The 22514-nt window shown below is 45.2% G+C and overlaps 1 protein-coding gene across 2 annotated transcripts in view; it reads right to left on the bottom strand.

Moving 5' to 3' along the window:
* The window catches only part of LOC123997959 (glutamate receptor ionotropic, kainate 2-like), a 277808-nt gene that overhangs the window by 185765 nt on the left and 69529 nt on the right, over positions 1–22514 (bottom strand). For both annotated transcript variants that reach the window (XM_046302713.1, XM_046302711.1), the window contains exons 3-4: positions 5753–5920; positions 4469–4726 (exon numbers count right to left, since the gene is read on the bottom strand). In XM_046302713.1, coding sequence (XP_046158669.1) covers positions 4469–4726; positions 5753–5920 — 426 coding nt within the window. The remainder of the gene's footprint in view (positions 1–4468; positions 4727–5752; positions 5921–22514) is intronic.

Below are 22514 nucleotides of genomic sequence, written 5' to 3'. Positions count from 1 at the left end.
CACCCCACACAGGTGGGAAAAGGAAACAATCACCCACCAAACACAGGTGGGAAAAGGAAACAATCACCCACCCCACACAGGTGGGAAAAGGAAACAATCACCCACCAAACACAGGTGGGAAAAGGAAACAATCACCCACCAAACACAGGTGGGAAAAGGAAACAATCACCCACCCCACACAGGTGGGAAAAGGAAACAATCACCCACCAAACACAGGTGGGAAAAGGAAACAATCACCCACCAAACACAGGTGGGAAAAGGAAACAATCACCCACCAAACACAGGTGGGAAAAGGAAACAATCACCCACCAAACACAGGTGGGAAAAGGAAACAATCACCCACCAAACACAGGTGGGAAAAGGAAACAATCACCCACCAAACACAGGTGGGAAAAGGAAACAATCACCCACCAAACACAGGTGGGAAAAGGAAACAATCACCCACCAAACACAGGTGGGAAAAGGAAACAATCACCCACCAAACACAGGTGGGAAAAGGAAACAATCACCCACCAAACACAGGTGGGAAAAGGAAACAATCACCCACCAAACACAGGTGGGAAAAGGAAACAATCACCCACCCCACACAGGTGGGAAAAGGAAACAATCACCCACCAAACACAGGTGGGAAAAGGAAACAATCACCCACCAAACACAGGTGGGAAAAGGAAACAATCACCCACCCCACACACAGGTGGGAAAAGGAAACAATCACCCACCAAACACAGGTGGGAAAAGGAAACAATCACCCACCAAACACAGGTGGGAAAAGGAAACAATCACCCACCAAACACAGGTGGGAAAAGGAAACAATCACCCACCAAACACAGGTGGGAAAAGGAAACAATCACCCACCAAACACAGGTGGGAAAAGGAAACAATCACCCACCAAACACAGGTGGGAAAAGGAAACAATCACCCACCAAACACAGGTGGGAAAAGGAAACAATCACCCACCCCACACAGGTGGGAAAAGGAAACATTCACCCACCAAACACAGGTGGGAAAAGGAAACAATCACCCACCCCACACAGGTGGGAAAAGGAAACAATCACCCACCCCACACAGGTGGGAAAAGGAAACAATCACCCACCAAACACAGGTGGGAAAAGGAAACAATCACCCACCCCACACAGGTGGGAAAAGGAAACAATCACCCACCAAACACAGGTGGGAAAAGGAAACAATCACCCACCCCACACAGGTGGGAAAAGGAAACAATCACCCACCAAACACAGGTGGGAAAAGGAAACAATCACCCACCAAACACAGGTGGGAAAAGGCTACCTTAGTATGATTCTTAGACAACTAACAACACCTGCCTCTGATTGAGAACCATACCAGGCCAAACACAAAACACAACATAGAAAAACTAACATAGACAACCCACCCCAACTCACGCCCTGACCAACCTAAAACAAAGACATAACAAAAGAACTAAGGTCAGAACGTGACATTAGCTCGATGAGCACATGCATTTATTCACTATCTATTGGCTCACCCCGTGTCAACCTGCTACGTCCACTAGCACCTTCATTAACAGGGTGTTAGGGATCAGCCAGAATCAATGTTTCCCCAACGCTGCCTATCTCACACTGAGCCCTACTGAACAAGGGATGTAGGGAACCTGCAGGGCACACATGTAGTGGGGTAATAATAGTATTATATATACCTCACATGCAACTTGTAATAAGACTATGCAACTAGCCTCTTAAAATGTATATCTGACTCCATAAAGATAATTCAAATATACAAGCAAGCATTAGGCAATAAGTTGACTAGCTCTGAGATTTGTCTATATCAAGGACAGATATTTAATTAGCATTGTACAATGAATGGATTCACATACAGTACAATGCATAAAGCTTAAGCTACAAGGCAATACTGACATTAAGGAAGCATACTTCTAGGTGTCAGGACCCGGTTACGAACCCGGGTCTCCAGAGTGAGAAACAGTCACTTAACCAACTGAGCCACGAATAGTCGGCAGAACCCAGAAGATGAGGCAGACACAGCAGTACTTGAGACGGTGTATTTAATGAAGTAAAAAGTGAAGTTTTTCAGGAAAACATGTAACTCCACAACCTCAAAAGGAATCCTACAAGAACAAAGGTAATCCTCCAAGACAAAAAAGGTAAATCCACAAGGTGGAAGGTAAAGCACAAAAAGCCTCAAAAGATACAAAAAAAACAAACAAACAAGAACAAAAAAAACAGAATTCCACAAGAGAGTCCACCGGGATCAACAAGAGTTCTCAGAGTACTAGGGCTGGGTGCTAACATACAAACACAGAGCAAAGAACAGAGGAAAACAAAGGGTTTAAATACAATCAGGGGAAATGAGGCAGAGGTGCAAATAATAATGGGGATAAAGGGAAAACAAAAGGTCAAAAGGCACAATGGGGGCATCTAGTGACCAAAAACCGGAACAACCCTGGCCAAATCCTGACACTAGGCATATACACTACCGTTTAGAAGTTTGGGGTTGCTTAGAAATGTCCTTGTATTTTAAAGAAAAGCATTAGACATTGTTAATGTTGTAAATGACTATTGTAGCTGAAAACGGCTGATTTTTAATGGAATATCTACATAGGTATACAGTACAGTGGCTCATTATCAGCAACCAAGTTTATAATTTTAAAAGGCTAATTGATCATTAGAAAACCCTTTTGCAGTTATGTTAGCACAGCTGAAAACTGTCGTTCTGATTAAAGAAGCAATAAAACTGTCCTTCTTTAGACTTGTTGAGTATCTGGAGCATCAGCATTTGTGGGTTTGATTACAGGCTCGAAATGGCCAGAAACAAAGACATTTATTCTGAAACTAGTCAGTCTATTATTGTTCAGAGAAATGAAGGCTATTCAATGCGAGACATTTCCAAGAAATGTCTCGTACAATGCTGTGTAGTACTCCCTTCACAGAACAGCACAAAATGGCTCTAACCAGAATAGAAAGAGGAGTGGGAGGCCCCGGTGCACAACTGAGCAAAAGGACTAGTACATTAGAGTGCCTAGTTTGAGAAACAGACGCCTCACAAGTCCTCAACTGGCAGCTTCATTAAATAGTACCCGCAAAACACCAGTCTCAATGTCAACAGTGAAGAGGCGACTCCGGGATGCTGGCCTTCTAGGCAGAGTTGGGAAGAAAAAGCCATATCTCAGACTGGCCCAAAAAAAGAAAAGATTAAAATGGCCAAAAGAACACAGACACTGGACAGAGGAACTCTGGGCCGTCTGTCTCTACCCTAAGCATTAATTCATCATGCAGAGGCTGTAGAGAAGTCATATTTAGACATTGCATATTCATTTCAATGCAATGCCTTTCTCAATAAAATATTAATTATTAGCTACAGGATGAACATATTGAAACCTTTTTGGACACTTCCCTGGTTTCTGTTTTGTTTTACTTGGTTGGTTGTAGTTTTTTGGGAAATAGATTTAAACTGAATCAAATTGAAAGCAATATGTTTTAAGTGATAAAATACTGGCCAATGGAGCCCCAGTGTGTTTCTGAGAGCATGTGAAGACCTGGCAGTGTTGTCCTGAACCTGGATACACACACGGACGCACACACACACACACACACACAGAGACATCCTGTCCTGAGGCTGGCTCCCTCCCTGACCCCTGGCATATGGCACATGTACCCTGCCCGCTGAGACGTTTGCTGCCTGCTGTTATAACACTGGAACACTGGCCATCTGGGGATGAAAGGGGGGGGGGGTAGGGCTACAGGGCTACTCTACTGTACAGGACTATAATCATAGTCTATATTACCTGTGAAGGTGGACAAGGCCTTTTGGGTTTTTCGATATGGTCATTTAGCAGAACAGATCTGTTGACAACGACGGACATATATTTAGTATATGTGGCCCATCTGAGTATCAACCCACAGACCTTATGCTGCCAGGCCAGTACCATGGTTTGTCTACTGTAACTCACAAGCTGTTGGAATCACTGTGAGAAAAAGGTGATGTGATGAGGTGATGGAAGGTGTGAGGTACAGTACAGTAAGGGATCAGCGACTGAGCTTGTTCTGTGGTCATAGACCACTGTGACTGAACCTGTTCTGTGGTCATAGATCATAGTGACTGAACCTGTTCTGAGGTCATGGATCACTGTGACTGAACCTGTTCTGTGGTCATAGATCATTGTGACTGAACCTGTTCTCTGGTCATAGATCACTGTGACTGAACCTGTTCTGTGGTCATAGATCACTGTGACTGAACCTGTTCTGTGGTCATAGATCACTGTGACTGAACCTGTTCTGTGGTCATAGATCACTGTGACTGAACCTGTTCTGTGGTCATAGATCACTGTGACTGTGAAGTTATGAGGTGATTCTAAGCCTGTTATATTCATTCTATTTCTATGCCTTCTAGGCACAGTGGTTGGACAGACAGGAAATGAGCCTTGCTGTGTTGTTGTCATGGACCATGAAGGTGTGAGGTAAGTGGCCAGGGGTCTTACCTGTGCTGTCATCATAGACAACGGTGACCGTCTTCCACTTGAAGAAGTGAACCAGGTCCAGAATGGCACGGCTGAGAGAGGAGAAGTCTGGGTAGAGGCTGACGTAGAAGGAGTCCCTGTTGTCAGACACCTGGTGCTTCCATTTTGTCTGGATGTGGGGCACGCCAAGCGCGTTACAGATGGACTGGACCGCATTGGCCGACGAGCTGTGGGAGGGGCCGAAGATGGCCGCCACCCCCAGAGATAGTTGGTCGCAGGCTGGGGGAGGAGACAGCGTTCAGTTACAACCTTTATTCAGTGGTTTACTCAGTATTATATGACATGCTACTGTTAGTTCCTGGAGGATAAGTCATGGACTTCCCACTCCACTATGGCAAGCTGTCCGTTCCTATATGGTTTTGAATGACCATCATGAAGCATATTTGGAAGGAAGCCAGTGACAGTCTAAAATGTATGAGCAAGATCTATACACAGTAGGCCTGTATAATATATGAGACGATTGGCAACACTTTGTAATAACAGCATTGTGCTTTCTAATGACTTAATTTGATGAAAGGAGAAAACGCTCCAATCACAGACAAAGGATGTAATGGCCAGTAATCGATAAGACCCTTTGGATGCGTATGAAAAGCACCCTTTTCCCTATAGTGTTCTACTTTTGAACAGACCCTTATGGGGTTGCCCTATGGACGCTGGACAAAAGTAGCGCACTTTATCGGGAAACGGGTGCCGTTTTAGATTTAACCTTTGAGATGTCAGGCCTAATGCAACCAGTAAAACTATAGATTATTGCAGTTTGTAAACCTGTCTCCAGAGAGACAACCAACTCTGTGAATTAGTATTACTGCCGAGTCCTTAGCAGAAACCAATCAATTGTCTCTGTTTACGTTTCATCTGCACAGACATCGTATGCATCCCAAATAGCATCCTATTCCCATATAGAGCACTACTTTTGACCAGATTCCTATGGGGCAGCCCGATGGGCCCTAATCAAAAGTGGTGCACTATAAAGCCTAAAGGGAATAGGTTGCCATTTGGGATGCGACCATCCTCTTTCTGCGCCTGATTATAATTGTCCCAATCCAACCAACGAACTACGCATGAGCCCACATTCCCTGGGTGGGTGGGAACGCACTAACAACGCTAAATAAGATAGGAGAGTCATACAAATAGCAAGCAAACGTATTTCAACACTTGTTCTATGAATATTGTTCCAGGAGACCAGCACCAGTCATGAATCTGGGTGTGAATGCAGCTTTCTGAAATGTATTCATAATACTTGACCTTTTCTGGAGGCTTCGAAGCTGTCGTAGATGTTTATCCGTTGGATGTCGTATGTTAGCGTTGTGTTTGGCAGTAGGGTTCTGTTCCTGTTGATTGTATTTAAAGCAAATTTAAAGGCTAGTTCCTCAGCACCTGACGGCCCCGACTCAATGGACTCGAATATTCCTCCTGAAAACAAACAGAGACACGAGACAGTTGGTTAGTACAGTAATTGAACAAAGTGGTTGATGAAATCACATATACACTTGTACACATATACACTTGTACACATATACACTTGTACGCATATACACTTGTACGCATATACACTTGTACGCATATACACTTGTACGCATATACACTTGTACTATTATACACTTGTACACATATACACTTGTACTATTATACATTTGTACACATATACACTTGTACTATTATACACTTGTACTATTATACACTTGTATGCATATACACTTGTACACATATACACTTGTACGCATATACACTTGTACGCATATACACTTGTACGCATATACACTTGTACGCATATACACTTGTACTCATATACACTTGTACGCATATACACTTGTACTATTATACACTTGTACTCATATACACTTGTACTATTATACACTTGTACTATTATACACTTGTACTATTATACACTTGTACTATACACTATATACACTTGTACACATATACACTTGTACGCATATACACTTGTACTATTATACACTTGTACTATTATACACTTGTACTATTATACACTTGTACTATTATACACTTGTACTATTATACACTTGTACTATTATACACTTGTACTATTATACACTTGTACTATTATACACTTGTACTATACACTTGTACTATTATACATTTGTACACATATACACTTGTACTATTATACACTTGTACTATTATACACTTGTACACATATACACTTGTACACATATACACTTGTACGCATATACACTTGTACGCATATACACTTGTACGCATATACACTTGTACGCATATACACTTGTACTATTATACACTTGTACACATATACACTTGTACTATTATACACTTGTACACATATACACTTGTACTATTATACACTTGTACTATTATACACTTGTACATATACACTTGTACACATATACACTTGTACACATACACTTGTACACATATACACTTGTACACATATTATACATTATACACTTATACACTTGTACATACACTTGTACGCATATACACTTGTACGCATATACACTTGTACGCATATACACTTGTACACATATACACTTGTACGCATATACACTTGTGCTATTATACACTTGTACTATTATACACTTGTACTATTATACACTTGTACACATATACACTTGTACTATTATACACTTGTACTATTATACACTTGTGCTATTATACACTTGTACGCATATACACTTGTACTATTATACACTTGTACACATATACACTTGTACTATTATACACTTGTACGCATATACACTTGTACGCATATACACTTGTACACATATACACTTGTACACATATACACTTGTACTATTATACACTTGTACACATATACACTTGTACTATTATACACTTATACTATTATACACTTTTACAAATATACACTTGTACTATTATACATTTGTACACATATACACTTGTACGCATATACATATACACTTGTACGCATATACACTTGTACGCATATACACTTGTACTATTATACACTTGTACACATATACACTTGTACTATTATACACTTGTACACATATACACTTGTACACATATACACTTGTACTATACACTTGTACTATTATACACTTGTACACATATATACACTTGTACACTTGTATATACACTTGTACATTATACACTTGTATATACACTTGTACTATTATACACTTATACACTTGTACTATTATACACTTGTACACATATACACTTGTACACATATACACTTGTACACATATACACTTGTACACATATACACTTGTACTATTATACACTTGTACTATTATACACTTGTACGCATATAAACTTGTACTATTATACACTTGTACACATATACACTTGTACTATTATACACTTGTACACATATACACTTGTACACATATACACTTGTACACATATACACTTGTACACATATACACTTGTACTATTATACACTTGTACACATATACACTTGTACTATTATACACTTGTACACATATACACTTGTACTATTATACACTTGTACTATTATACACTTGTACACATATACACTTGTACACATATACACTTGTACTATTATACACTTGTACACATATACACTTGTACTATTATACACTTGTACACTTATACACTTGTACTATTATACACTTGTACTATTATACACTTGTACTATTATACACTTGTACTATTATACACTTGTACTATTATACACTTGTACTATTATACACTTGTACTATTATACACTTGTACACATATACACTTGTACTATTATACACTTGTACGCATATACACTTGTACACATATACACTTGTACGCATATACACTTGTACATATACACTTGTACACATATACACTTGTACACATATACACTTGTACACATATACACTTGTACACATATGCACTTGTACACATATACACTTGTGTGTGATTATGTTGTTCTGTCTTTTACTCAAAATTCAACAATCTCTTAATTTAAATAGAAAGGATAATCAAATACAATTCACAAGATATAGAAAAGATATTGAAAATATAATTCCATCAAGTCCGTCGAGACCTTAATATTGACAATAAAATGAGTCAGATATTTTGCACATCACATCTGCTGGGGATACTTGATTACTCAGGCTATGGGGGTACTTTTAACACTGACACATGACTGAAGCGAAAGCTTTCAGACACGTTAAGGCTTGGACAGTTTCCAACAGGAATCTGATCCAGGGGGATGTACTACTGTAAGAGAAACTCCTGTAATGTACTGTAGAGTGATGCACTCTCTTCAGAAAGACTGGAGTGGAAAGTGTGTTTAAAAGTGCCGGCTATATAGCCAACAGCCCTCCAGTGAATTCATCTGACAGCCAACAGATGAATGGCTGCCGAAGAGGTTTGGGAGGGGAGGGGAGGGGGTGGAACTCTTAGATCAATGTGCCCTGATTGGCTAGCGGATCAATCAATCAAGCCCTTGGGGAGCGCTGGAGCACAACGGCGGGAGATTGAAGGGTTTTGTTTGGCCTGCCCTGTTGGTTCACAGTCCGTCCGTCCGTCCGTATGTATGTATGTATGTATGTATGTATGTATGTATGTATGTATGTATGTATGTATGTATGTATGTATGTATGTATGTATGTATGTATGTATGTATGTATGTATGTATGTATGTATGTATGTATGTCTGTCTGTCTGTCTGTCTGTCTGTCTGTCTGTCTGTCTGTCTGTCTGTCTGTCTGTCTGTCTGTCTGTCTGTCTGTCTGTCTGTCTGTCTGTCTGTCTGTCTGTCTGTCTGTCTGTCTGTCTGTCTGTCTGTCTGTCTGTCTGTCTGTCTGTCTGTCTGTCAGTAGAAGCTGTCAGTAGAGTTTATGGTTTATTTACTCCTACTGTAAAACTCCAAAAGCAGCAACACAACAGTGGACTGGGACACTTTCAGAAGCAGCAACTAAACAGAGGACTGGGACACTTTCAGAAGCAGCAACTAAACAGAGGACTGGGACACTTTCAGAAGCAGCAACTAAACAGAGGACTGGGACACTTTCAGAAGCAGCAACTAAACAGAGGACTGGGACACTTGCAGAAGCAGCAACTAAACAGAGGACTGGGACACTTTCAGAAGCAGCAACTAAACAGAGGACTGGGACACTTTCAGAAGCAGCAACTAAACAGAGGACTGGGACACTTGCAGAAGCAGCAACTAAACAGAGGACCGGGACACTTGCAGAAGCAGCAACTAAACAGAGGACCGGGACACTTCAAGAAGCAGCAACTAAACAGAGGACCGGGACACTTGAAGAAGTGGCAATTAAACAGCGGACCGGGACACTTGAAGAAGTGGCAACTAACCAGAGGACCGGGACACTTGCAGAAGCAGCAACTAAACAGAAGACTGGGACACTTGAAGAAGTGGCAACTAAACAGAGGACCGGGACATTTGAAGAAGTGGCAACTAAACAGAGGACCGGACGTGACAGAGGGAGTAGGTGATGAATATGTGTAACTCCTTTGTACTACAGGTTACGATATGCATGCATTCACATGAAAAATGTGAGCAATGTAGAAAGCAGATTGAACTGAAGGTCAATGTATGAGTACCATACATACAGTACTGATGAATTGAATGAAGTGGTATAGGTATGGTATAGGTGAGTGAAAGGTTAAAACAATGACATTGAATAGATAACAAGGGATAATGAGTGTATGAGTATGTAGAGGTCTATGTGTAGTGTGAATATGACAATGAGGAAGCTAGTCTAAATGAGATTGTGGGGATGAATGTAAGAGTGTATGGTCAGCAGTGAAAGGGTAGATAGGAGAACAGGTAGGTTAAGTAAGGCCTATGTAAAATGCTGCCCCATTTTCATACACAAAAATCATGTAGTGTACTCTTAGAGGGCTTTCATTGAATTTTGACATCCAGATAATAACAGTGACATATTGAGTTCCACCCAGCGAGTAGCTTGTCCCCCTGCTGACTGGTGGCTTGTAAGGTTCTTTGATTTGATACTATAAGCCCATAGATCCACAGAGCTTACAGCAGACAGAGATCTGATATCCACCACAGAGGTGACAGCTCTCATAATACCTGACGAAGAGGAAATAGGAGCAAAATCACCATAATGTTGATCCCCAGTCAGAGGTCACAAAGAGTCATGGGCTTTGAGACACCGTTGGAGACAGGGACACAAGCATAGGGTGGGAGGTAGAGGGGATTTGGGAGATTATCTGAGGCTGGTGTAGTGGCTGTGTGTGTGTGTGTGTGTGTGTGTGTGTGTGTGTGTGTGTGTGTGTGTGTGTGTGTGTGTGTGTGTGTGTGTGTGTGTGTGTGTGTGTGTGTGTGTGTGTGTGTGTGTGTGTGTGTGTGTGTGTGTGTGTGTGTGTGTGTGTGTGTGTGTGTGTGTGTGTGTGTGTGTGTGTGTGTGTGTGTGTGTGTGTGCCTGCGTATTGAACCAAGAGGGATATCCCCTGGGGCACGCTATGCAGACCGGTTCAGCACAGATCCCAGAACAGCTCTGTCCCAGAACAGATCCCAAACCAAAACCTCAAGCTATAGTTTGTCACAAAAAACATGTACCATGGTTTGAGTCGCCACATCTGAGGCTGTATCCTGCTGCTGAAGGCACCACAGTATTGTAGACCTACACTATCGGTCAAAAGTTTTAAAACACCTACTCATTCAAGTGTTTTTCTTAATTTTTGTCTATTTTCTACATTGTAGAATAATAGTGGACATTAAAACTATGTAATAACACATATGGAATCATGTAGTAACCAAAAAAGTGTTAAACAAATCAAAATATATTTTATATTTGAGATTCTTCAAATAGCCACCTTTTGCCTTGATGACAGCTTTGAACACCCTGATCTAGACACTGGAGAATGGATCAGTGTGGACATGGAGAATGCCCTTTCCCTCTCAGCTGGTGACATGTGTTCTGTGATCAGACCACTGGGTCTTCCTCTGCCCATACATCCATCAAAACCCATCACTATTAACACCCCTAATTAATGATCAATGGGGTCTTCAGCATCCCTGAATTATTAATCCAACAAGGATACCAGCGCTGCGATCAATGTCATCACATCATCCACATCTTTCTGTGCCAAGAAGGGAGTGTATAGCCTCATTTAAATCTCAGTAAGCATGTTTGGCCACATTATAAGGCAGCATAATGACAGAAGTGGACAAAGGAGAATTCATCATTCTCTTGCTGCAATATGAAAACCAAATAGAGATGAATGATAGTGAAATTCATATTTCTTAGCTGATCAATCAGCTTTGATAGGAAACCGCTGAGCTCTCCAAAAGCTGATCAATATTGTCACTGAGGCTGTTAGGAGGAGCTATAGGAGGACGGGCTCATTGTAATGGCTGGAATGGATTAAATGGAATGGTACCAAACACACCAAGCATGTGGAAAACACTTTTGACTCTGTTCCATTAATTCCATTCCAACCATTACAGTGACCTGTCCTATTGCTCCTCTCACCAGCCTCCTCTTGTCTGCACCTTGTTTGTTTCCTTTAGAAGCGATGCATCAGCATCAACTCCTGTAGACTAAGTCCTTCATATCTTTGGGCCAAACTGATACTACTTTGGTGTCACTATACTGTATACTGAACAAAATGTAAACGCAACACACAACCATTTCAACGATTTTACAGTTACAGTTTATATAAGGAAATACGTCAATTGAAATACATTCCTTCGACACTAATCTACGGATTTCACATGACTGGGAATACAGATATGCATCTGCTGGTCACAGACGCCTTGAAAAAAAGGTAGATCCGAAAACCAGTCAGTATCCGGTGTGACCATTTGCCTCATGCAGCGCAACACATCTCCTTCATAGAGTTTATCAGGCTGTTGTTTGTGGCCTGTGGAATGTTGTCCCACTCCTCTTCAACTGCTGTTAGAAGTTGCTGGATATAGGAGGGAAATGGAACACACTGTCGTACACGTTGATCCAGAGCATCCCAAACGTGCTCAATGTCTGGCGAGTATAAAGGCCATGGAAGAACTGGGATATTTTCAGCTTCCAGGAATTGTGTATAGATCCTGCGACATGAGTCCGTGCACTGTCATGCTGAAACATGAGGTGATGGTGGCTGATGAAATCCAGAACAATGGGATCTCATCACGATATCTCTGTGCATTCAAATTTCCATAGATAAAATGTAATTGTGTTGGTTGTCCGTAGCTTATGCGTGCTTATCGTGCAAGGTTAGGGTGACCAGAATGTTAAATTGACGTAACCAAAAAGTTGCCACAACAATGAGTGCGTTAGCATTGTAATAAGAAAACAGTCTAGACCTGATTGCCTGAGTCTCACTAAAGGCCTTAGCCTCAATCACCCTCACTAAATGAGTCTGACATGGCACACTAATCCCTATACCAACACCCTATTTTCACAGGTCTCTGATCAAAAGTAGTATACTAGATAGGGGATAGGGTGCCATATAATTTCAGAGTTTTGCTACTCTTCTATACCAAAGCTTGTTTGTTTATCACCTTTTCCTATAAAAGCTCATCTTTGTCCAGTTGAGGATAGAATGAATACATCACCATCAGTACATTAGTTTTAATCAGAATTTAATTTCCCTTCATTTGCTTGAACACGTGAATAAAAACAACACACTCCATATTAAAGCAGTCTTATCTTTTTTAATACCTTGTGCCGGTCTGAAATCATCAATTGCTACACTTGGCAAGCATGTGTGTTGTTGGGCTGTGGAGAGGAGCGGAGAGCCGAAGAGGCTATCTTTGATGAATGTGCTCAGTAATCCAGTCGATTGGTAGCATTAATAATGTTTGGTTTGCTAAAATAGCGATTGTAGCCGCCCAACCGTTGCTGCTTCTGGGCTGTGGGGCCCTGCACACATTGAGCTGTGGGGCCCTGCACACATTGAGCTGTGGGGCCCTGCACACATTGAGCGGAGGGACTCAACAAGACTACAGGCTTTAAAGCTCAGTACAACACACATAGTTCAAAGATACATAATGAAAGAGTGTGTGTGTGTGTGTGTGTGTGTGTGTGTGTGTGTGTGTGTGTGTGTGTGTGTGTGTGTGTGTGTGTGTGTGTGTGTGTGTGTGTGTGTGTGTGTGTGTGTGTGTGTGTGTGTGTGTGTGTGTGTGTACGTGTGTGTACGTGTGTGTACGTGTGTGTGTGTGTGCGTGTGCGTGTGTGTGCGTGTGCGTGCGTGCGTGCGTGCGTGCGTGCGTGCGTGCGTGCGTGCGTGCGTGCGTGTGTGTGTGTGTGTGTGTGTGTGTGTGTGTGTGTGTGTGTGTGTGTGTGTGTGTGTGTGTGTGTGTGTGTGTGTGTGTGTGTGTGTGTACGTTGTGTTTCTGACTCACGTTGATGTTATCACAAGTTGCAACACTGGACTTTTTACAGCTTAGCAAATGTGCTCATGAATGATAACAAAAAGTGTTCTGGCAAATATGCGGAACTACCCACAGTGTCACAGTCGTGGCTTCTAACAGTAAACGACTGCATTGCAAATTGCCAACATACTCATCCTGCTGAGTTGAAAGGGTATAAGAAGTAAAAGGGCAGAGAAACACCTGGATCTGATTCCCATTACTGGTTTACCAAGAGGAGAACGTTAAACGTCAAGATGGTCTCTGTCCTTTCCTCTAAACTCAGTGAGTTTCTGTGCCAATGTGTCTTTCAGCCTGATCCCTCTCAGTGACTTGAATAAACAGCCTATCTAATCCTCACACGCATTCGCACACGCACACACAAACCAGGAAACGCCTAATGCCTCGCTCCTCTCAGACTGGCCATGACAGGCCAACCAGAGTAAAGATGAAACATCATCTATCTCAATTTCCTCTCAGAGAAAAAACACAGAGGGGAAATTAATAGGAAATCCAATTATTTATGGGGAAAAATAAGATAGACCACTATAACCACCCTCACACACACACACACACACACACACACACACACACACACACACCCTCCTTTCCGTCTCCCTCCGATGTTGACAGTTTGATGGCGATCAGTGTCAGAATAGCAGTGCAGCAGAACGAGAAGTGTAGCATGACGTGCTCCCAGAGCATGTTCCATCTTTATCACAGCTGGGATGTAACAGACAGAGGGAGGGAGGGAGGCCTGTGGAACTGAACTGTCTCACATACCTGAGGTAGTTACACTGCAAAGGAAACATTTGATTATTTTCAGGCATAAATGTAGAAATCTTTCCTTACAGAGGAAGAGGGGACAATAATATCACCAGGAGAGGGACGACTGTGCCCGAAAAACGTGAAACACTGTTTTTTTGTTATCTTCTCTGTTCTGTGTGTTCAGAACTATTTGTTAATTTTCAAGATCAACAGCAGAACAGTTGTGTACTGTATGTACTATGGGGATATGTCGGCCTGCCTGTCTGCCTGTCTGTCTGTCTGCCTGCCTGCCTGCCTGCCTGCCTGCCTGCCTGCCTGCCTGTGGAGAATTGAAGATGTTGCACTGACTGACTGAAAGCCACCAGAGACTTTCAACAGAACAGTGGCATTTATGGTACCAGGTCCTTTATTCAAACCTTTGCTGTCTCCATCACTCCATTTCTCTCCTTCCCTACTATATATATATCTCCCTAAGCCCTCTTCCCTCCCCATTCTCTCTCTAATTGTCTCTTTCTCTCTCGCTCTCGCTCTCCTTTTTTTCTTTGTCTTTATTCAAAATATCATGATAAATGGTAGATGTTAGATTAATATAATGCTAACATGGAAAATTATGTAGTGTTCAATCTCTTTTTCTGGTTGATAGAAAGATAGAACAGCGTTGAGTACTCTGCTGGACACTTTCCCAAATGTCAGTGCATCTTAGCCGTTGTCAAGCACTCCCAGACCCACAAATGTCAGCCTCTCCTCAGCACCAGAGCTATTGTGAACCACTCACACAGCTGGAAATGTCAATGATTCCCCTGACATAGATACAAGAGAGAGATTAAGATCTTTGGCAGCAAGAGAGGGACTCAGAGAAAGTAGCTTCCAACCCAGTATCTATAGATCTATTCTACAGTGTAGTACTGGTCACATCACCCCTTCCTGGACAACTCCTCCACAGTATACACAAGCCCCTACAAGCCTGTGACCCATGTCATACGACATACAGTATGTATGTGTCCTTGTGACAGAAGTCACATAGATGTGTATAATTCATTGGAATTGGAATTTACTTCCTGAATTGACTAAATTGAAATGGCATTCACCCCAACCACGTTCGGCCCTTTACTGCCCAGTAAATAATGAGAGTCACAAGATCACTACAAGAAACCTGTACAGACGTGGTACCCTGTAACTAGAGAGAGCTAGTTACAGGGTACCAGACTATGACCCAAATTCTATCAATTCCACATTCAGAACAGCACATTTCAGGTTCACTCAGAATGTTTACCCTGCATGTCAAGGACAGGTGTGCATGTCAAGGACAGGTGTGCATGTCAAGGACAGGTGTGCATGTCAAGGACAGGTGTGCATGTCAAGGACAGGTGTGCATGTCAAGGACAGGTGTGCATGTCAAGGACAGGTGTGCATGTCAAGGACAGGTGTGCATGTCAAGGACAGGTGTGCATGTCAAGGACAGGTGTGCATGTCAAGGACAGGTGTGGTTTCTGGACAATATATAAAGGAATAGCTTGCAGGGTGCCTCGGTTCTAACTCAGTTAACACCTTTGATAAACCTGGGGCCTGAAGACTCAATACCAACCGTGACTCATACCTCATAGTCACACACAGGAACACATCTGAGTAGTACAGAGCTGTACACACATAGACACACGCACACGTCACGCACACATCTCACACACACCACAGCTGTAACACCAGCCAAAATCTCAGAGAGGACAATCATACAGTAGAGGACAACCTACAGTAAAAATGACACACACACACACACACACACACACACACACACACACACACACACACACACACACACACACACACACACACACACACACACACACACACACACACACACACACACACACACACACACACACACACACACACACACACACACACACACACACACACACACACACAACCGCTTTCTCTTAGCTTCACAAACATCTAAACGCTCTTTTCTACATCAACAGTTAATTTCCCCTCTGCTGAGGTGAGAATTGGACTGATGTACTGTAAGCAGTTACTAGGTACTCTGCTCTCTCTCTCCATCTCTCATCTGTCTTAGAAGAGGATACAGTTTGTTAATAGAGCAGAGTCTATCTTATTATTTCTCACTTTTTCCATCTCCTTTCTCTCTCTCTCACCTCTCTTCTCCCTCTCCCTCTCCCTTCTCCCTTCTCCCTATCTCTCACTCTCCCTTCTCCCAGGGCTCCCGAGTGGCGCAGCGGTCTAAGGCACTGCATATCAATTCTTGAAGCGTCACAAAAAGACACCCTGGTTCGATACCAGGCTGTATCACAACTGGCCGTGATTGGGAGTCCCATAGGGCGAAGCACAATTGTCCCAGCGTCGTCCAGGTTTGGCCGGTGCAGGCAGTCATTGTAAATTAAATCATATTCTTAGCTGACGTGCCTAGTTAAATAAAGGTTAACAATCCCTTCAGTTTAACTCGCCCACATTGGGCCAATTCTCCAAGCAGCGCTCAACGTACTGCTCCTCTCCACTTTTATTTTTAATGAGGAACTTTTCTCTTGAACTTGGTTGTGCCGTATTGATTTTCCAGTGCTCAGACGAGAGCATGCGTGATATTATCTCCGGCAGGCGCGCGGAGGAAGGGGTTGGTTGGCGGTTTCCCCACTGAATGTGATTGTCTCTCATTTCTCTAACGTGATGCCCCCTGACCCCTGCATTGTGCTCTAATCCTGGTCCGTTTAAGAGATCAGCCCATGCTCTGATGAGATACGAGTGTCTCACCAGCCCAGCCCATTAACTGTTACAGAGAAGGGTTAGGTCAATGATAGGCCTCTTATTTCTCTCTCTCTTTCTCTCTGTCCATCTTTCATTCCCATTCTCTTTCTGTCCTCCTCTTTCTTTCTCCAGCTATTTCTCACTCTCTCCCTCTTCTTTCAACCCTCCCGCTCTCTCCTCCCACATCTTTCTTGTGATAAAGATTAATTAAGGCATGCATTTCCTACGGTCTCCTCTCAGCAGCGGTCTGTCCATAAAGTCTGTGGGCTGTAATGGGATCAATAGGAGATCTTTAATGCTGGGGAAAGGGTTGTTCAGGTCAGATGACTTTTAGATCGTACGATGCCCCCTCTCTACACTCTCTCCCCTCCACCCTGAGCCACACACAGCTTTCTCTCCTCCTCCCTCTTCTCCTCCCTCTCCTCCTTCCTCTCCTCCTTCTTGTCCTCCTCCCTCTCCTCCCCTCTCCTCCTTCTTGTCCTCCTCCCTCTTCTCCTCCCTCTCCTCCTTCTTCTCCTCCTCCTTCTCCTCCCCCCTCACCTCCTTCTTCCTCCTCCCTCTTCTCCTTCTCCTCCCCCTTCTCCTCCTTCTTCTCCTCCTCCCTCTCCTCCTTCTCCTCTTCCCTCTCCTCCTTCCACTCCTCCTCTCTCTCCTCCTTCCTCTCCTCCTTCCACTCCTCCTTCCTCTCCTCCTCCCTTCCTCTCCTCCTTCCTCTCCTCCTCCCTTCCTCTCCTCCTCCCTTCCTCTCCTCCTTCCACTCCTCCTCCCTCTCCTCCTTCTCCTCCTCTTTCTCCTCCTCCCTCTCCTCCTTCCACTCCTCCTCCCTCTCCTCCTTCCACTCCTCCTCCCTCTCCTCCTTCCACTCCTCCTCCCTCTCCTCCTTCCACTCCTCCTTCCACTCCTCCTCCCTCTCCTCCTTCCACTCCTCCTTCTTCTCCTCCTCCCTCTCCTCCTCCCTCTCCTCCTCCCTCTCCTCCTTCTCCTCCTCTTTCTCCTCCTCCCTCTCCTCCTTCCACTCCTCCTCCCTCTCCTCCTTCCACTCCTCCTCCCTCTCCTTCTTCCACTCCTCCTCCCTCTCCTCCTTCCACTCCTCCTTCCACTCCTCCTCCCTCTCCTCCTTCTCCTCCTCTTTCTCCTCCTCCCTCTCCTCCTTCCACTCCTCCTCCCTCTCCTCCTTCCACTCATCCTCCCTCTCCTCCTTCCACTCCTCCTCCCTCTCCTCCTTCCACTCCTCCTCCCTCTCCTCCTTCCACTCCTCCTCCCTCTCCTCCTTCCACTCCTCCTCCCTCTCCTCCTCCCTCTCCTCCTTCCACTCCTCCTCCCTCTCCTCCTCCCTCTCCTCCTTCTTCTCCTCCTCCCTCTCCTCCTTCCACTCCTCCTCCCTCTCCTCCTTCCACTCCTCCTCCCTCTCCTCCTTCCTCTCCTCCTTCCTCTCCTCCTCCCTATCCTCCTCCCTCTCCTCCTTATTCTCCTCCTCCCTCTCCTCCTTCTCCTCCTCCTTCTCCTCCTCTTTCTCCTCCTCCCTCTCCTCCTTCCACTCCTCCTCCCTCTCCTCCTTCCACTCCTCCTCCCTCTCCTCCTTCCTCTCCTCCTTCCTCTCCTCCTTCCTCTCCTCCTCCCTTCCTCTCCTCCTTCCTCTCCTCCTCCCTATCCTCCTCCCTCTCCTCCTTATTCTCCTCCTCCCTCTCCTCCTTCTCCTCCTCCTTCTCCTCCTCTTTCTCCTCCTCCCTCTCCTCCTTCTTCTCCTCCTCCCTCTCCTCCTTCCACTCCTCCTCCCTCTCCTCCTTCCACTCCTCCTCCCTCTCCTCCTTCCTCTCCTCCTTCCTCTCCTCCTCCCTTCCTCTCCTCCTTCCTCTCCTCCTCCCTATCCTCCTCCCTCTCCTCCTTATTCTCCTCCTCCCTCCCTCCTTCTCCTCCTCCTCTCCTCCTCTTTCTCCTCCTCCTTCTCCTCCTTCCTCTCCTCCTTCCTCTCCTCCTTCCTCTCCTCCTTCCTCTCCTCCTCCCTTCCTCTCCCTCCTCCCTCCTCCCTCCTCCTCCTCTCCTCCTTATTCTCCTCCTCCCTCTCCTCCTTCTCCTCCTCCTTCTCCTCCTCTTTCTCCTCCTCCCTCCCTCCTTCCTCCCTCCCTCTCCTCCTCCCTCTCCTCCTCTTCTCCTCCTCCCTCTCCTCCTTCCACTCCTCCTCCTCCTTCCACTCCTCCTCCCTCTCCTCCTTCCTCTCCTCCTTCCTCTCCTCCTTCCTCTCCTCCTCCCTATCCTCCTCCCTCTCCTCCTTCCTCTCCTCCTCCCTTCCCTCCTCCTTCTCCTCCTCTTTCTCCTCCTCCCTCTCCTCCTCCTCCTCCTCCTCCCTCCTCCTCTCCTTCTCCCTCTCCTCCTCCCTCTCCTCCTTCCTCTCCTCCTTCCTCTCCTCCTCCCTTCCTCTCCTTCTCCCTCCTCCCTTCCTCTCCTCCTCCTCTTCTCTTCCTCCCTTCTCCTCCCTCTCCTCCCTCCTCCTCTCTCCTTCCTCCCTCTCCCTCTCCTCCTCCTCTCCTCCTCCTCTTCTCCTCCCTCCTTCCTCTCCTCCTTCCTCTCCTCCTCCTCCTCTCCTCTCCTCCTCCTCCCTCTCCTCCCTTCTCCTCCTCTTTCTCCTCCTCCCTCTCCTCCTTCTTCTCCTCCTCCCTCTCCTCCTCCTTCCTCCTCCTCTCCTCCTTCCACTCCTCCTCCCTCTCCTCCTTCCTCTCCTCCTCCTCTCCTCCTTCCTCTCCTCCTCCCTCTCTCCTCCTTCCTCTCCTCCTCCCTATCCTCCCTCCTCCTTATTCTCCTCCTCCCTCTCCTCCTTCCCTCCTCCTCTCCTCCTCTTTCTCCTCCTCCTTCTCCTCCTTCCTCTCCTCCTTCCTCTCCTCCTTCCTCTCCTCCTTCCTCTCCTCCTCCCTTCCTCTCCTCCTTCCTCTCCTCCTCCCTATCCTCCTCCCTCTCCTCCTTATTCTCCTCCTCCCTCTCCTCCTTCTCCTCCTCCTTCTCCTCCTCTTTCTCCTCCTCCCTCTCCTCCTTCCACTCCTCCTCCCTCTCCTCCTCCCTCTCCTCCTTCCTCCTCCTCCCTCTCCTCCTCCTCCTCCCTCCTCCTTCCTCCCTCCTTCCACTCTCCTCCTCCTCTCCTCCTCCTCTCCTCCTTCCTCTCCTCCTTCCTCTCCTCCTCCTCCCTCCTCCTCCTTCCTCTCCTCCTCCTCTTCTTCTCCTCCTCCTCCCTCCCTCCTCCTTTCCCTCTCCTCTCCTCCTCCCTCCTCCTCCTCCCTCCTCCTTCCTCTCCTTCTCCCTCTCCTCCTTCCTCTCCTCCTTCCTCTCCTCCTCCCTTCCTCTCCTTCTCCCTCTCCTCGTTCCTCTCCTCCTCCTCTTCTCCTTCCTCTCCTTCTCCCTCTCCTCGTTCCTCTCCTCCTCCTCTTCTCCTTCCTCTCCTTCTCCCTCTCCTCCTTCCTCTCCTCCTCCTCTTCTCTCCTCTCTCCCTTCTCCTTCCTCTCCTCCTCCTCTCCCCTCTCCTTCTCCCTTCCTCTTCCTCTCCTCCTCCTCTTCTCCTTCCTCTCCTTCTCCCTCTCCTCGTTCCTCTCCTCCTCCTCTTCTCCTTCCTCTCCTTCTCCCTCTTCTCGTTCCTCTCCTCCTCCTCTTCTCCTTCCTCTCCTTCTCCCTCTCCTCATTCCTCTCCTCCTCCTCTTCTCCTTCCTCTCCTTCTCTCTCTCCTCGTTCCTCTCCTCCTCCTCTTCTCTATCCTCTAGGGAATTATTCTCAGCACATTTGTCATCTTGTTCAGAATTCATTTTCGGGTGAATTGCGGCCAGGACCCTATTCATTAATTTGAACATTTTGAAAGGTGAAGGGGAAAATGAACACGTGGAGTCGTTTTTTGTAAAGATATGAGGTACGGCTTTGGTAACGAATCTAGAATGAGCATTTTCCACTTCCTTTATGAAATTGTAGACAGTGTGTTTGAACGGAAAGAGCTGCAGAACACGTATTATAGATAATGAGAAACCAAAAGGGGAGCAAATCAAATTGACAGAAATTCTATTTTCTGGAAGGAGAAAACAGAAGCGTTAAGTGTGTGCTGAATTCTAATGTCAAGCTGAGATTGCTGAGATAGTGGAGAGAACTCAGAGCCGTCAGCATAGTGATAACACATGAATACAGAAAGCTTGACTTTTTCAAATAAATCTCCCAACGGAAGTATAATTTGTCTCCGGCTGTTCTCAGGGACACACTGCTAGAGAACCTGGCCACAGTGTGTATGTGTGTGCTTGCGTGAGTGGTTGCGTGCTTGTGTATGTGTGTGTGTATATGTGTGTTTGCATGTGTGATAGTGTGTGTATGATTCAACAATAATAACACTATCATGTCTCCATGCAGGCAGCAGCATTCTCGTTGGGCTGAGGAGGAACTATCTGTTCTTTTTAGACGTTGTATCTATTGGCTCCCTGGGCCGGGCTGAGCAAGCGAATCATCCATGTCGGTGCTTTTTGACTAATAATCTCAGCTCAGCCACAAGGTCACAGCCAGGTGGGCTCCATGACAACGGCGGAGCCTTTATCAAATGGAACAGAGGGCAGGGCCGAGCTTGTCTCCTGGAAGGGAGGATCCAGAAGGTTCGAAGGGCTGCCTCCCAAATGACTCCCTGTTCCCTTTATAGTGCACTACTATGACTATAGCCCACTATATAGGGAATAGGGTCTCTAGTGAAAAGTAGTACACTATATGTGGAATAGTGTGCGTATTTGGGAGGCAACCTGTGAAACTTTGAGACGAAACAAAGGGTGATGGATGTGGTAGAACGAGCAGGATAGCTGTCTCCGTAATGAGCATGTCCCTTGTGATTCTCTGACCGGGACAGAGTAGTAGTGACACGTTTAAACCCTTACCTACACGCACACACACACACTGCAGCTGAGTACCCCAGATGTGCCACATGTATAGAGACTGATAGATGCCTAACTGAGATGAATCCCCAATGGTATTTTCTATGCGTTTTAGACATCTGATGTTGTGTTTGTTTGGGCCATGTGTGATCTTGCTCCTGCTCCCTCAGTCACCCCAGCACCATTTGTCAGATGCTATTTTCTCTGTAATTCAATGTATTGTGTATATTAATGTTGTTAAGGTGACACTGCTATCGTGGTTTCAGGCTATGGCACGGTGAATAGGTACAGTGGATTCTGGGTAATAGAATCATCTGAAGGTGATGTG

The sequence above is a fragment of the Oncorhynchus gorbuscha genome, linkage group LG15 (assembly GCF_021184085.1).
Source record: "Oncorhynchus gorbuscha isolate QuinsamMale2020 ecotype Even-year linkage group LG15, OgorEven_v1.0, whole genome shotgun sequence".
NCBI lineage: Eukaryota > Metazoa > Chordata > Actinopteri > Salmoniformes > Salmonidae > Oncorhynchus > Oncorhynchus gorbuscha.
The sequence above is the reverse complement of the archived record's forward strand: the minus strand, read 5'-3'. Positions and strand labels throughout refer to the sequence as shown.